The 18,070-nt window shown below is 45.2% G+C and overlaps 1 protein-coding gene across 1 annotated transcript in view; it reads right to left on the bottom strand.

The window, feature by feature from the left end:
- The window catches only part of LOC310877785 (proton-coupled folate transporter), a gene marked incomplete at its 5' end in the record, with an annotated part of 170,275 nt that overhangs the window by 97,022 nt on the left and 55,183 nt on the right, over positions 1-18,070 (bottom strand). Inside the window, 4 exons of the mRNA XM_083791733.1 lie at positions 3,658-3,794; positions 8,150-8,265; positions 9,516-9,675; positions 12,950-13,145. Coding sequence (XP_083647859.1) covers positions 3,658-3,794; positions 8,150-8,265; positions 9,516-9,675; positions 12,950-13,145 — 609 coding nt within the window. The remainder of the gene's footprint in view (positions 1-3,657; positions 3,795-8,149; positions 8,266-9,515; positions 9,676-12,949; positions 13,146-18,070) is intronic.

Below are 18,070 nucleotides of genomic sequence, written 5' to 3'. Positions count from 1 at the left end.
GGACTGGGGAGTATGGACTCAGGACTGGGGTGTATGGACTCAGGACTGGGGAGTATGGACTCGGGACTGGGGAGTATGGACTCAGGACTGGGGTGTATGGACTCAGGACTGGGGAGTATGGACTCAGGACTGGGGTGTATGGACTCAGGACTGGGGTGTATGGACTCGGGACTGGGGAGTATGGACTCAGGACTGGGGTGTATGGACTCGGGACTGGGGAGTATGGACTCAGGACTGGGGTGTATGGACTCAGGACTGGGGAGTATAGAGTCTATGGACTCAGGACTGGGGTGTATGACTCAGGACTGGGGTGTATGGAGTCTATGGACTCAGTACTGGGGAGTATGCGGACTCAGGACTGGGGTGTATGGACTCAGGACTGGGGAGTATATGGACTCAGGACTGGGGAGTATGGACTCAGGACTGGAGTGTATGGACTCAGGACTGGGGAGTATGCGGACTCAGGACTGGAGTGTATGGACTCAGGACTGGGGAGTATGGACTCAGGACTGGGGAGTATGGACTCAGGACTGGGGAGTATGGACTCAGGACTGGGGAGTATGGACTCAGGACTGGGGAGTATGGACTCAGGACTGGGGAGTATGGACTCAGGACTGGGGAGTATGCGGACTCAGGACTGGGGTGTATGGACTCAGGACTGGGGAGTATGGACTCAGGACTGGGGAGTATGCGGACTCAGGACTGGGGTGAGTGTATGGAGCATGGACCATGCGGTAAGTATAATCCACCCCTGTGTGACATAGATGAGCTTCTTTATCTCCCCCTTTCATTTCTTCAATCCCGGCACATTTTGGATTATAAAAAATAATAAAACTCACTCTCATCACATTAAAGCCTTATTTAACCTTCATCATGTTTCACGTTCACATACGAATTCCGACTTCTAATCTCTTCGACTGCGATTCTGCGTTGGACGCCGAGACGAGACAATGCCTCGTGGAAACATGTTCTATCAATACACAGACGGTGCTATTCTTTTTTTTGCGAAGGTCAAAACGGTCTCTGCAATTTCTTTCACTTTCCACTGACAACTGGCCTGAGATGGAAAAAGAGACTAATGCACACGCACACGCGCACACACACACCGACGACACCGTTATTATAATTAAAAACTTGACCAACTGTTATAGAATAGATTTACACACATTATATGAACATCGTGACATCAGTGAATTGCGGCGGTCACAGCTTGCTTTAACATGAATCTGCTCAGGAGGCAGCGAAGAGTCACGACATAGAATTATAAAGATAAATGTGCGAGCAAATTAATTAATTGTCAAAGCGCACGTACAGGCACACACATGCGCGGACACGGACACACAAACACACACACACACACACACACACACACACACACACACACGTTATCCCCAGGGAATTATGTGCAACTCATTTAAGCGACCTTATAATATATTATAAATGTTACACCTGAGGGATCGTTTAAATTGCAGCGTCACTTTCAGGAAAGAAACCTTGTATGTCCAAAACTTTTCAGGAATTGGACAATGGATGCGTTCGGAAATACCGCAGCGGAGCGCACTCGCCTGTTAGTTTGTATTGTACAGCGCGCTCAGAACGCACCCTTGTAGTTGCATGCTCTTGTTAACCTATTTTGGACTGAGGCTGATTCTACAAATACCTTCTAAATCATGACAGTTTTCTGTCAGATTATAATGTAATTAGCCGCCGACCCTCATCTGAAAACATGTTGTTCCAGGGACCCCCCAGAAGCAAAGATTTGAGTTAAAAACGTTCGCTCCTTTGCACTACATTTTCACGATTTTATTTTAATTAAACCAACATTTTATTTTTATTTTATCAGCCTCTTCCAGCCGGTATACAGCCTGAGGCCACGGTGCTCGTTGGCATTCAACAGGCATCGGCGTCCGACACTCGCAAGAGAACACTCACAACACCCCTGGCTGTTCGCCAGGGGTGTAAAGTAACTGAGTATTTAAGTACTGTACTTAAAGATGGAGTGCCGTGATTTCTTTCCACCCTAAAACATGATCAACAGGTTTTTTTGCAACCGCTCCAAGGAACAGCAATGTCTGTATATGCTGTTCACCTATGTGACGTTAATGAGCACCAGTATATACCAGTAGGGGCGCTGTAGTACTGCACTGTTGCCTGCTAATGAGAGAGAGAGAAATAAAACACATTCAAATGTTGTTGAGAAATAAAAAGTATGCCTGGTTTGCCTGGTGGGTGGTGATCCACCTGAACTGAAGCCGCAAACACAGCTGTTGTTGTATGATAAAGGGGGAGGGGTTAGGGGAGGGGATGATATTGTGATGTCACTATATCATATATTCTTTCATTGGCACGTTTGACTGTCAAGGTTTCAGCCTCCAGGAAGAAACCCTGAATAACAAATGGAAGACATCATTGCACATAACAACCACACCAAGGGGTCTATTGAAGTACCTCATAAAAAACATGAAAAACTGCACTCCATCTTTAAGCACCATTTTGAGGTATATATTTTTTTATTTAGTTTAACTTCTACTCCACTACATCTCAGAGGCAAATATTCTACTTTTACTTTCAGCTGGTCATTGACAGTATAGGGGTGTGTTCGGATATAGGGCACACTGAGTGCACTGCCAATACAAACTAATTGTATTGTGTATTGGGTTGTCCTGATCGGATCGGGGAGATCGGAAATCGCCAAATCGGCTCCGATCACATGATTTTCAAAAGATCGGAATCGGGGAGAACATATCAGATTGTTAATTGTCTAATGTAAATCTCAAAGAAAGATGTATAAGCAATGAGATTTTGTAAAAATTGTTGTTTTACTGTGTTTGTGTTTATGCTAGTTGTTTTCCTTCTGGTCCCAGTCAGAGATCATCAAACATAAGACACCAATATGAAAACAAAACCGCTATGATGGGATAGGTGTCTGTAGTAGCCTACTCTCTGAATGAGAGAGTTACTCTTTAAGAGTTTTAACTTGACTTCTTTATAAGCTGTAGAACGGTATTCACTCTAATTAACCAATACATCATTATTTCCCTATGATTCCATGCTTTAACAGAAATAATTATAATAAAAGTATAGTCACATTTCGCCTAAGGCAACAAAACAGACCACACTAGAGTGCTATACATTAGGATATTTGCTATTGTGATATGGCTTAAGTGTTATATAAAAATATAAGGATCGGATCGGGAAAGATCGGTATCGTTATGTCTCAAAATCAAATGATCGGAATCGGATTGGGAGCAAAAAAAGTGATCGGGACATCCCTACTAATAGGCGAGTGTGCTCCCGGACGTTCCCGGTGCACATCATCAAACACACCCTATAGGATAAAAGTAGGATCAGGATGACCTATACCTGGTCTGTGGGTGTGGCCAGTGGTGGAGGGGCGGGCGTTACCTGGTCTGTGGGTGTGGCCAGTGGTGGAGGGGCGGGCGTTACCTGGTCTGTGGGTGTGGCCAGTGGTGGAGGGGCGGGCGTTACCTGGTCTGTGGGTGTGGCCAGTGGTGGAGGGGCGGGCGTTACCTGGTCTGTGGGTGTGGCCAGTGGTGGAGGGGCGGGCGTTACCTGGTCTGTGGGTGTGGCCAGTGGTGGAGGGGCGGGCGTTACCTGGTCTGTGGGTGTGGCCAGTGGTGGAGGGGCGGGCGTTACCTGGTCTGTGCGTGTGGCCAGTGGTGGAGGGGCGGGGTCTCGCAACCACACCAGGTTGTAGACGATGGACAGGAAGTGACAACAGCAGTAGCAAATGAATGCCGACAGCAAGCCAGTGTGCTGCACCAGATAACCTCCTGAAAATATACATTTAGACCATAAATATCTATATATATAACCTCCTGAATATATAAATATACATTTACACTATAAAAATAACATCCTGAAAATATACATTTACACCATAAATATATATATATATATATAACCTCCTGAATATATATCCAATGCATTTTTCCCATAGACATTTCAAAAAGTATTAATTTAAAGACCTTTTAAGCGTCGTACGAAGCCAACTCGTGACAAATCATGACAACAAACACAATATTTTGGACCAAACAACAAAAAAGTGTTGTAACCTGCCGTTTCTTTCTACTTCCTAATTCTTTGTTTGGCCCAAAACATTGGGTTTATTGTCATGATTTGTCACGACAAGAGTTGGCTTTGTCCGCGGCGTAAACGTCTTTAAATAAATACTTTCTGAAAAGTCTATGAGGGAAAATGAACAGGGATTTCTTTTTCATTTAAAAATGTCTATTACATCCTGACAGTTTCATTATTAACCCATTCTGATCTGAGATCAGATTCTAAAAATGTCAGTCGTTCCTCGATTTTTCAAAAATAGCAGACCTACAAGCTCGTAGCGCGCCACTCGGTGGCGCGCTATGAGCTTGTAGATCTGCTATTTTTCAATAGCTAAAGCATAACATGATGCCAACACCAAAATGGGTGCCCGTTCAGAATGGGTTAATAAATAAAAATGAACGAGCTCCATATCCCTACACTGCCCTCTCTCTGCATGCGTGGCTGTTTTCACGCTGGTTTGTTTAGCTAGCCTGGCGTGTTTCTGGGCTGCCAAAAACTAACGGCGAAACTGAAAACACCACCACCTGCACCGCAGTGGCTGATTGGCATGGCCACACTACCATCACTGCCTACAGTATATAGATGTTAGGGGATCGATATCGCGATACATATCGCCACAAGGAACCGGGGATCCTTGAAATTGAATCACCGCTAGAGACAAAAATGTTGCTCTTTTATTCAACGTTTCGGTCTAACCGAAACGTCGAATAAGACCGAAAACGTTGAATAAACGTTTTGGCAAGTTTCTGACAGTGTGCGGGACCCTTCTTTGTTTTTCAAAGATAACCTTTTTAACCCATTCTGAACGGGAACCCATTTTGGTGTTAGCATCATGTTGTGCTGAGCTTGTAGGTCTGCAATTTTTTTTAAATCGAAGAGCGACTGACATTTTTAGAATCTGATCTCAGGTCAGAATGTGTTAATCAGACCAGTGTGTGTCCAGTGGAAACCTTGTATGAATCTGATCTCAGGTCAGAATGGATCCCCAGTTTGACATGCCTTAGGCTACGGAACCGCCTCGAATGACATTTCTATCTCTGGGACCCCCAATTTATATTGTAAAATCAACGTTAATTTAACTCTGAGAGTGTACAAATGGAACCATACGGACCCATTAATTAGAGTTACAGACCCATAAGGGTCCATTTGGTTCCAAAACCGTCCTTTAGCTGCATGGGGACCCCCTAGAACTGCCTCAAGGACCCCTTGGGGGCCCCGGACGCCACTTTTTGGAACCATTGATTTAGAACACATTAAGATCAGGAATGCCTGTGTCACTTTAGATAGCAGACATATGTTATACTTTAGCTAATAAGAAAAAGCAGATATACAAGCTCATCGTGTGTTGAGCATTTTGACCTGAGATCAGATTCTAAAAATGTCTTCTACAGTTTTCTGAAAAAGCTATGTTTCTATGTCAGTCTTGTAGATCTGCTATTTTTAAATAGCTAAAGCATAACATAATGCTAACACCAAAAGGGGTTCCCGCACAAAATGGGTTAAACCTATTAATCTGTAATCGGTATCAGTAAAATAATATATCGGATTTAGCAGATCTTTTATTTTATTATAATTATGTAAACAAAAAAAACAAACAAAAAAAATCCTGAAAAAGCCTTTTGTTATGAAGGCTGAAAATTAAATCAGTGTTTTCTGGGGAAGCTTTCGAAAGAGTCAATAGTTGGAACATTAAAAAAAAAATACTACATTCAAGCTGTTTATGTTGGGATATGAGCCAACATTTCAATAACAGTGCATCCCTAGTTTTGGAATAAAGAGGCATTGCTTTTTTTCTCAAATTCAGCCTTTTTCAGAATGGCAAAGATCATTATATATTTTTAATACAGAATGAGATCATATGGACGATCGATTATAACGGTTATCGGCCATAATAGCAATTCATTATATCGGATATCGATATCGGCCAAATCATCTCATCGGTTCATCCCTAGCGTGTACATCTGTTATTATCTCCTATAAGTAACATAAATTCAATTGAGAACCACCGATATAGCAACATACTGTACGTTTTTTTTCTCCAGGAAACGTGTTTGATGATTTTAGAAGACATTTTGTACAAATCGGCCTAGGGTCTTGATGTGTTAATCAAATACATCCCCGACAGCCAGTGCTGTGTGAATTATAATTAAATCAACCAACGGTAGCTTGTAATGCATTAAATAATAAGGCCAGTAACCCAATTGTAGAAAGTAAATGCATGTGATTGTTAAATGATTAATCAGTGTTATAGTTGTATGACTATAGCAGCAGGGATATGATGAATAGTGTGATTCATAGGATTATTAAATTAAATCGGTGTCCGGGACACTGGTCCGAGGAGAGAGGACACACAGCCAGGACATTTTAACTAGACAATGAAGCATGACAAAAAGATCACAACCAAAATGCATTCAAAGGATTCCTGGCTAATAAGACTTATTTATATGCATTATACTTGCCCTCAATAACTACAATTAGAAATTATAAAAACACCTTCAATATTTGATTATATTCTATGATTTTTAGAAATGGCACGTCTTTCAGGGGCCGCTCCCATCGCAAGTTGATGCCATATGTCCATGTGTGGTTCATTATGGTCCCTGTTTGTTGTGTTAGACCGGCTATTTCTAAAATAACCCATTTTGGGGCGGGAACCCCTTTTGGTGGTTTAAAGCATTATGTTATACTTTAGCTAATGAAAAATAGCAGATCTACAAGCTCGTAGTGCGGCACCGAGTGCCGCGCTATGAACTTGTAGGTATGCTATTTTTGAAAGTGTTAACTCAAATCTTTGCTTCTGGGAAGGTCCCTGGAACAACATATTTTCAGATGGGGGTCGGAGGCATATTACATATAATTTGTGGGGTCCTTGACATGAAATATTGAGCACCACTGATACAGAAACATAAGGTTTTTCAGAAAACTGTCAGGATTTTGAAGACATTTTTTGACATTTCGACGTCAGGCCTAAATGGGATAAATACAATGTTTTTAAGTTCTAGTATAGGCAAGTATAGGTAAGTCAGGAGTGTTGGTATCAGCCGGTAACACACAAGGAGTCTGTCCCCGTTACAATGCGCTAGACCTCTGGGAGATGGAGTCTGTCCCTGTTACAATGCACTAGAACCCTGGGAGATGGAGTCTGTCCCTGTTACAATGCACTAGAACCCTGGGAGATGGAGTCTGTCCCCGTTACAATGCACTAGAACCCTGGGAGATGGAGTCTGTCCCCGTTGCAATGCGCTAGACCTCTGGGAGATGGAATCTGTCCCCGTTGCAATGCGCTAGACCTCTGGGAGATGTAGTCTGTCCGCGTTACAAAGCGCTAGACCCCTGGGAGATGGAGTCTGTCCCCATTACAATGCACTAGACCCTTGGGAGATGGAGTCTGTCCCTGTTACAATGCACTAGACTTCTGGGAGATGGAGTCTGTCCCCGTTACAATGCGCTAGAACCCTGGGAGATGGAGTCTGTCCCCGTTACAATGCGCTAGAACCCTGGGAGATGGAGTCTGTCCCCGTTACAATGCACTAGAACCCTGGGAGATGGAGTCTGTCCCTGTTACAATGCACTAGACCCTTGGGAGATGGAGTCTGTCCCCATTACAATGCACTAGACCCCTGGGAGATGGAGTCTGTCCCTGTTACAATCCACTAGACCTCTGGGAGATGGAGTCTGTCCCTGTTACAATGCACTAGACTTCTGGGAGATGGAGTCTGTCCCCGTTACAATGCGCTAGACCCTTGGGAGATGGAGTCTGTCCCCGTTACAATGCGCTAGACCCAGATGGATACTGAGGTGGAGCACCACACCTACCATCAACTTGTCTCCCCGCACGACTTGCCGCACCCAAGTCGTGCTACTAATATGCTGAGTTGTCGTTGCCCGGGATCAAACCCACGACCTTGTGGTCCAAAGCTATAAGAGCTACGAACACATCATGTATTTAGGCATACAAGTCAGGGGTCCTTTTAACCTCTTTCAACACCTCTTTTGAGTATGTGGAAATGTTTGTATATGTGGACATTTTCTAAATATGAATAAATGAAATATAAACACATGTTACCCAGCAGGTAGCCGACAGTACCGCCCACATACACCATGGCCTCGGCGATGGCCATGCGTACTGTTCTGTTCTCCCCTCCTTTACTGGATGTGAGGTCTGCTATGTAGCTGAACGAACTGAGAGAGAGACAGAGAGAGAGAGAGAGACGGAGAGAGACACACACACACACACACACACACACACACAGACAGACAGACAGAGAGAGAGAGAGAGTATTTCATTGGTATTTTCAATAACATTGATAAATGGTCTGTTTCCACAGTGACAGGGAAGGCCAAGTGTGTGTGTGTGTGTGTGTGTGTGTGTGTGTGTGTGTGTGTGTGTGTGTGTGTGTGAGACCTATGGGCCACGTTCGGAGACAAATATTGGACATGAAGGCGGTTTATTGGGGTGGACGGGTCAAGTCGGGACACATTGGGTGTTTCCCCTGATTAGATTGTAGTGGAGTTTCATCATGTTGGGGTTAGGATACTATACGTACGCATGCAGTCTCCCAAGACACACAATATGCTCCACTCACACAGAGCAGTGCTTCTAGGTTTTTCATGGCAAAGAAACTTCAAAAGCTCCCAACATCTTTCATCGCAAAGAAACTTCAAAAGGTTATAAAACTATTTCATGTCAAGAAACTGGACTTGGCCACGGACCCTCATCTCAAAAGATTTTTTTTTGCCAGGGCAGGGACGCGCGCCCAGAAGGGAAGATTCGTGCAAGATTTGTTTGAAAATAGCAGATCTACAAGCTCACAGATATTTTTTGGAATATGAAAGGTATGGTTAAAATGGTTAGAAAGATTGTGACGCTATCTATATTAACTCGTCGTAGACCTCCATGTATGGCATGTGACATCATTCAACAACAACCAGACCTGCTTGCATGTCGGTTTGCGCTGACGACAGAGATGTCCATATATGGGGTTAATCTGGGCAGACACACCCACAAGTATCTACATATATGGACGTGTTTTGAGCCAACGTCGGGCATGTAGATTTGAGTTTTTTCAAATGTCAATGAAGAAAAAAAACTGGCGCAAAAGCCACCGTTTTTCAATTTTTTTATAATTTGGGGACCCCCCAAAATAATTTGGCGACCCCCCCCCCCCCCCCCCCCCCCCTGCGACATGGCAGCCGCAGACTGACGCACATGCACAGGCAGGCAGACACGGTAGTGTCGAACACATTGGTTGGTGAGGACAACTTTCCTCGCAAGAAAAATTGTGGTTGGGGTTAGTTTACGGATTAGGCATTTAGAGGTTAGGTGTAAGGCTTTGCGCTGGAACATAATTGCGATAATGGCATTCATAAAACTGGCGTCCTAAAATGCTGGTGTGTGTGTGTGTGTGTGTGCGCCCGCGCGCGCTCTATACCTCAGGAACAAACAGACAGTGCCTCCAGACAGTCCCACCAGCCCAGCAGACATCAGTGTCCACAGCACCCCCATCTGCTGGAACAGGGTCATTGCGATCATCCAGCCCCCGCTGGCCAGGGAGAGAACTGCGGGCAGGAGTAGGACCACCCGCCGCCGACCTGTCACACAATACACCATAATGACCTCAACGCTAGACTGTCTGGGAGGTCTTTCTGACACATTGAGATTTTGAAGTTGATTATCTTTGCCCGTGAAGCTCTCAGAAGGTTACCCATTTTTAAGTGGTGCAACAACTTCATTAAGTAGCTGTGTGTGTGTGTATGTGTATGTGTGTGTGTGTGTGGCTGGCTGGCTGGGTCTGAGCGGTTTTCACAACCAAGTGTAAATGTTGCGCAGCCACACACACATTTGAATTATTTTATTTGGATCTGCACAAGAGGCGTAATACAATATGCACATGCTTAACACACAGAGGGAAAAGAAGAAAAAATAAATATATTGTAATATAGCACATTGTTGACTATTACTTGACACTACTAGACAGGATGTTTGTTTTGGGTTTTTTAAGCCACCTATAGGGATAAATGAAACAACGCCTTCTCCAGATAGACAGACTGCCCATTGTAGCTGAGACAGAACAGTATTTCGGGTGTGACAGTACAGTTACAGTGCAGTACAGTGACCCCCACACGGCAACTGTCATTTCTCGACCGTTTCGGACGTGGGGTGCGCCGGAACTGGGCTGGCACCCTGGCCACGTACCTGCGGGTCTGGAAGTCGCCCCCCCCCCCCCCCCCACCATTTATGTCCAATGTATTTGTATTTAATTAATAAAGTTAGAACGAAAGAAAGAAAGAAACAGTCGCAGTTGAGACCAGGAAGTTGTACATGCCCAAATTTAATAAATAAATAATGCAATCGTTTTTATGGACCTTTGATATAAAAACACACAGAAATGAGAATTTTCACATTTTTTTTGGCATCCATTGTTAGGTATGCCCATATAATGACCACAGATATGGTCTAAAAGTGTGAAAAACTTCTTTTTCATTTCACTACACCTTTAAGGGTAAATGGATGACCAATGGTGTAAGTGAAAACCAAAGAAATAAGGAGGCAGAAACTGGGGTTAAAGGTTAACTTAAATATTATTGAACAACACAGAACTTAAACAACTTTGAACATTTATATAGAAAAAACCAAAAAATGGGGGCCCCTTTAAGGTGGTGACTGGCCTGGCTGCTTCCTCTATGAAGAAACTGGACCTGGTCTTCGAGGAGGAGATGGATCCCCCAGCCTTCCACTTCCTCCGTGGAGCCCCAGCCTCCCACCTCCTCTGTAGGCATGGTCTTTCAGGAGACGGCAGACGAGGAGCAGACGCCACTGCAGTGCACTGTCAAAGCAGAGCCAGTAGCGCATGGCACAGATATGAACGAGTATCATCCTTGTCTGGTGACAAACCACGTTGCCGGAATCCCTGGTGAACATCTCTGCCAGCGACCGTCGCTCTGCCGAGGCAGCCAGGCCTTCACAGCTGGTGGCTGTTGTATAGAGACACAGGCCTCCCCCCCAGGCCGTACGGCCACAGCGGGAAAGCCCACCAGGTCTGTGCGTCTCTCTGATGCTGCGTCACTCGGCAGCAGGCCTGCGGAGGAGGAGCCACACCCTGGAGTCTGTCCACAGAGGCTTCCAGGAGATCACTCCTGAAGGTCATGGCTCACGCCTTCCAACTCCACCTTCAGTGGCACTGAAGATATACTTCTGCAGAGATGGATGATGAGGATGAACACGAACCAGAGAAACAGTCGGGGGCTGTGGAGATTTTCGCTTAGACTGCAGGGCAACCAGAGCGGGTGTCTGTCAGTGGCAGCAGTAGTCCCTCTGCTGCTGGGAGCTAAAGAGCACAAACGGACGAAGCAGTTGTTCAGTCACAGTCACCTGTGAGAGCTTCCACTAGGAGTTCCAAACGAAAGGCTGAAGAACACACAGAGAACAGACAGAAGAAGACTAGCCAGAAAAAACACAAAATGGGTGACTGAGAGTCCCTGTTCAATTCCTATTGTTCTAAGTGGGGGGGGGGGGGGGGGGGGGGGGGGGGGGGGGGGGGGGATTGGGGGGGGGGTTCGCCAGGTCCAGGTACCAGAACCATCCAGAGGGAAATCCTTTCAAGGACACAAAAACCTGACCTGAAAGGCCAGGTGGCTAAATCAGTATTTTGTTCAAAAATCACATTAAATCAAATCAAACTATCAATGAGTAAAGAGTTCGACCTCTTTAATAATTTTTCCATTAACAGTTTATATCATGCATGCTTTGTCTTAGAAAAAAATACAAAGCTTTTTATAATATCAGTCTTAATTATTCAACAGAAAGCTCAAACATAAATCAATTGCTTTCAATACAGACTCAAATAACAGCTAATTAACCAGTTGATCTAAATGAAAATGACACCAAGCCTAAATAACTCACCGATGAGTAACAAGGGATTAGCACAGTAGTGTAGAGGAACATGTTGCTGCCCTACAAACAATTCGGCATCTTGAATGGGAGTGGGGAGTGTAGGAACTGATGCCACCTCTATACTGCTGTGGTTGACATCGGTTGCCATTTCTGGGTTGCCATGTTGGCTGGGTTACACATTTCAAAAAGTATTTATTTAAAGACCTTTTAGGCGTCGTACAAAACCAACTCGAGTAAAGTTGTGACAAATCGTGACAATAAACACAATATTTTGGACCAAACAAATAATTACAAAGTAGAAAAACAAGGAAAAAAATGTGTTTATTGTTTGTTCGGCCCGAAAAATTGTGTTTGTTGTCATGATTTCTCACAACTCCAGTTGGCTTTGCCTTAAAAGGTCTTTAAATAAATACCTTTTGAAATGTCTATGAGGGAAATGAACGGGGAGTCATTTCCTGGGCCCTGGTATAGGGGACTGTGACGCTCTATACTCTATAGGACCGATGCTATAATGGTCCTACTGGTTGAATCTCTCTCTGTTGCTTTATCCCATTCTTTATCCCATTCTGACCGGCATCACGTTAAGCTTTAGCTATTGAAAAATAGCAGATCTACAAGCTCATATCGCGCCACCGAGTGGCGCGATACGAGCTTGTAGGTCTGCTATTGAAAAATCGAAGAACGACTGACATTTTTAGAATCTGATCTCAGGTCAGCATGGGTTAATCAGACCAGTGTGTGTCCATGTGGAAACCTCGTATGAATCTGATCTCAGGTCAGAATGGGTTAATCAGACCAGTGTGTGTCCAGTGGAAAACGGTTCTGGACAACTGGTATAACCAAACTACTCGACGGACGGGCACCTCACTCCATCGAGCCCTTGGCGAGTTTGCTGGCTTCTATGGAATCCAAATGACGCCAGTACAGTACCAGCAGCATTAATTGGGGTATAGAATGGCCGTATACATAGACGTAGGTTATACGTACCCGTGTGCCGGTCGGACCAGGAGCCCAGCAGCAAGGCAGGGGGAACGGAGACCAGCGACAGCACGGCGGTGTAGAGGAGAACCACCATGGAGGAGGCGGCCTGCACCTCCTCGTGCTCCTCTGGATGTCTGAGGAGGTCTGAGCACACCTCGCTGGAGCCTCCGTACAGCCGGGCGCACTCCTAGAGACACAGAGGGAGATCTGAATACAGCCGGACACACTCCTTATAGACACAGAGGAAGATCTGAATACAGCCGGACACACTCCTAGAGACAGAGAGGAAGATCTGAATACAGCCGGACACACTCCTATAGAGACAGAGAGGGAGATCTGAATACAGCCGGACACACTCCTATAGAGACAGAGAGGAAGATCTGAATACAGCCGGAAACACACTCCTAGAGACACAGAGGAAGATCTGAATACAGCCGGAAACACACTCCTTAGAGACAGAGAGAGGAAGATCTGAATACAGCCGGAAACACACTCCTAGAGACACAGAGGAGGATCTGAATACAGCCGGACACACTCCTTAGAGACAGAGAGGAGGATCTGAATACAGCCGGACACACTCCTTAGAGACAGAGAGGAGGATCTGAATACAGCCGGACACACTCCTTAGAGACAGAGAGGAGGATCTGAATACAGCCGGACACACTCCTTAGAGACAGAGAGGGAGATCTGAATACAGCCGGACACACTCCTTAGAGACAGAGAGGAAGATCTGAATACAGCCGGACACACTCCTTAGAGACAGAGAGGAGGATCTGAATACAGCCGGACACACTCCTTATAGACAGAGAGGAAGATCTGAATACAGCCGTTGCACACTCCTAGTAGCCTCGGAAACCCATCCATCCATGCATCCATCCATCTTCAACCGCTTATCCGTAGTCGGGTCGCGGGGGCAAACAGCTCCACCAGAGTGCTCCAGACTTCCCTCTCCAGAGCAACATTAGTGACCTGGGGGATTCCGAGACGTTCCAAGGCCAGTGAGTCGATGTATTTCCTCCACCTGCGCCTTGGTCTGCCCCCCGGGGGTCTCCTCCCAGTGGAACGTGTGTCAGGGGAGGTCCTCGGAAACCCAGACGTTCTTATTTCCAGGGAGAAAACAAAAGTCTGGGAACGAGTTCACTTCGATACGTCATAGAGTAGCGCAAACGTCGATCACTCTCTGCTGATTTCTGATCGTCTGCACCTTTGTTAAATTGACGCACACACACACTTCTCTCTCTCTCTCTCTCTCTCTCTCTGTTGCTTTAATTAATTAGTCTCATGTCGCGCAGCTGCGTCTAGATTCTCCCGGCGGATCCTGCCATAGAAAGCATAGGTGGACCCCAGGCTACACTCCTAGAGACAGAGACACACGAGGAAGATTTATCACACACGTTACCGCATGCAGTGAAATTTGTTCTCCGCATTTGACCAATGTCTTGGAGCGGTGAGCCGTGCCGCGCTTGGGAATCATTTTGATTAGTGGTTTTGACCCCCCCCCCCCAATCTAACGCATTGATGCCGAGCGGCCAAACAGGGAGGCAGAGGGTCCCATTTTTACAGTCTTTGGTATGACCCGGCTGGGGATCGAACCCCAACCTCCCAGTTTCAGGGCGGCCACTCTAACCACAATTCCACTGTCTGGTCCGAAAGATATAAGGACACAGAGGAAGATCAGAATACAGCCGGGAACACTCCTACAGATAAGATAGAGCGGTTCCAGATGTTATCAGGTGTAATAGCGGTCATCATCAGCCCTTATCAAGACCATGCAATGGAGCCAGTATATTAATAGGGACACTTCCTAGAGTACATTTTGACGTTTGTTGTCATGCAGCCATTGTCCAGTGGCCTGGTTGGTCGCATTGTCCGACTACTAACCCTATTACTGCGACAGTGGCTCATGGGGTAGACTGAGAACCGCAAGGTTCCCAGTTCGAACCCGGGCCCCCCCAGAGTCAGTGTAGAAGTGTCCTTGAGCAAGACTCTGAACCCCTAATTGCTCCCAATGTGCAGGTTGGTGCGTTGCATGGTTTCCTCCGGCCTCGGTGTATGAATGTGTGAAAGGGTGAATGTAATGCACAATCTATGTAAAGCGTCGCTATATAAATGCACCATTTACTGACCTTAACCACTTCAGCTTTATACATTTCGGACAGGATCGAGGATGATCAAGTCCGAATTCAGAGCCGATTCAGAGCCTATGATCATACTACAGCGTCACACAAAAGCATAAAAAAGTATAGCAGATCTACAAGCTTTTTTTGTTTTGTTGGACATATGAGGTTTCCACACACCAGAAACCATATAATGATCATGTAAGACGGGTAATGCTATCGTCCAGAGCAACAGAGTTCAGGCCTCAAATATATATGCTGCGTACCAGTGGCGTGCACAGATAGACACTAGGGGGTGCTACCCTTTTGGCAATTTTGCTCTTAAAAAAAAAAAGAAAAAAAAAAAAAGTTTATTTTGTTCTTCTTAATTTGTAGTATGTGGACCATGGTGACATTGATCAAATCTTGATAAAAAAACGCTTCTACTATATTATTTAGGCCCCCACAATCTAAAGCTATGTTTCTATGTCAGTGATTCTTCGATTAAAGAAAAATAGCAGATCTACAAGCTCGTAGCGCGCTATGAGCTTGTAGGTCTGCTATTTTTCAATAGCTAAAGCACCAAAATGGGTTCCCGCCCCAAAATGCGCTGCACAAGGTGCCCTTTTTTTTCACTTGAGCACCTGCCCCTCTAAATGTCTGTGCACACCACTGCTGCGTACAATGAGAGTTCACGGCACCATTCATAGGTTACAAGTTCAGGCAAAAAAATACACAAAGGCTTGATAGAGTTACTACATCATGAGCTTTCGGTTATAAAATTATAGGTTCTTGGCAAGCAGATCGACACACTGCATATCTTGCTCAGATAAACATCCTTATACGGTACACACACACACACACACACACACACACACACACACACACACACACACACACACACACACAATGAGAACTGTGATTAAGTCATTTAGGCCTGAAAAAAATTAATCTTTTTCAAATGTATTTTATTTTGGGAAAAACCTCATGTTTCTGTATCAGTGGTGCTCAATATTTCGTGTCAAGCATCCCAAACATTATATGGCCGCCGAACCCCATCTGAAAATAATGTTGTTCCAGGGACTCTGAAACTCTGAAAGAATATATATTCAAAGTTTTGCGCCACATTTCCACGATTTTTCAATAGCTATAAAGTCAACACCAAAGGGCCCGGGTTCCCGTCCAAAATGGATTAAGGAGAATATTGGTGATTATCAGTTGATGCCATCCGAAGCGAGTGGACACAGACAGAGAGAATGATGAAGATCTGAACATGTCTCACCGGAGCCTCCATACACTCCTATAGACAGGGTTCTTGCACCCTTTTGAAAGTAAAATGTAAGACTTTTTAAGGACCCCCGGGGACCCTGTATAGATATAAAATTAATTATGGTTTTGTGAGATAGTTTCGTTTTCTTCTGAGTTGCAGTGTAACTCAGACACTTTTCTTTAATCCCCGTTAAATTGTACATGCATTGCTTTGTTTTAATTGTTTTGTTCCACTTTTGCTTTGGCAACGCAAACGTACATTTTCCCAAGCCAATAAAGAATTGAATTGAGCGAGCGAGCGAGATAGAGGGAGAGGGAGAGAGAGAGAGCATGCAGAGATTGACCATATCAAAGCAGCGTTATTCAAGTCAGGAATGCCAACACACACACAAAGTATACAAAGCATTCCTGTGTCCAAGAAATGTGCATCCTTGAACCACTTAAGTCCCTTATATAATTCCTTCAACAACAAATAGCACAAAAGTATGTAATTACGTAATTGTTAAGGGTCCATTTAGTTCCTATCAATGATTTAGCCGGACCCCATTGAGAAAACCGTTGGTCTAATAAATAGAGAGAAAGTAAATATGCACGCACGTGCGCACGCGCACGCACACGCACACGCACACGCACACACACAGATATTTTAACAATTTATTTATGTCCACACAGAGGAAATTGCATACAAGGACATAAATAGTTCAGGTGCAGCAAAGTTACATCCACAAAATCAAGGAATATGTCGCGATACGACAAGAATGTCACGTCACCCAGCATTCCATGGGCACAAGTATAGTGTAGGCATGCATCCTACACGTTGTGGCCACCAACAACCAGTCCGCGGGTGCGTCCCAGGCTGGACCACCAGAGGAAACCATGTCCCAGTCCACTCCTGCATCGCCGCCCGGTGTCATATCCCTCAAACAAGGCTGGCCTAATGGGCTTCAGTATTGTTTGTTTCATTATGCCCAAGCCAGGTAAGCCTCTCTCGTGCCTGCTGTCAGTGTATTGTTGACTAGAGTTATGGTCATGAAATTGACCGGTTGTCTCTTGCTTTGTAGTCTGTGTGCCACCGTCCGTCTCTGCACGGATGGCACCCTCCCCTCTCGGGTTGTCTCCCCCTTGTGTGCCTGGAGGCTGCCCGACTGTGCATCCTGCCCCTAAATGAGTGGTATAGGTTTGTTTGTGTAGATATTCCTTGTGTAATATAATTGATTAACTTAACTTACGCCTTATTGAAATGGCCTGGTAACACTGCGGCTTGTGTTTCCAGGGCTTGGTGAAAGGAAGCCACGCTGCTGTTTTGCCTTGCCTGAATCATGATAGTTAAACACTGACCAACCACTGATCCACTACTCAAAGGAATCAAAGGAAGAAACTCTGCCTGTGAACCGGGAATGTCCTATCGGACACTGTTTATGGAGACCTGTTTGTGTAACAGTGTAACCCTGTGTTGTCTGGATTCTCGTTTAATGTGTTTTAACTCTCTCTTTGCTAGTTCCGGTGCTGAGGCCTCCGGGTCTGGACCAGGCGATCGACGCCCGTCCCAGTGGTATAGTGGTATCCCCTTTCCTTTTATTGTGTGCCATGAGTTTGTTTTTGCTGTGTTCTATGCGGTTTGGGGTGCCACTGCCCTGGGCGGGTTAGCTGGTCCCCTGTCCCCCCTGGTAACCCTCAGCACCGGTCCCTGAGTGTCCCAATATGTAATTCTGAAGTACTTGAATACTAATAACTAATAACTTGTTTA

This window comes from Protomyctophum parallelum (assembly GCF_964188405.1).
Source record: "Protomyctophum parallelum genome assembly, chromosome: 20".
Taxonomy (NCBI): Eukaryota; Metazoa; Chordata; class Actinopteri; order Myctophiformes; family Myctophidae; genus Protomyctophum; species Protomyctophum parallelum.
This window is presented reverse-complemented; position numbering and strand designations above follow the sequence as displayed.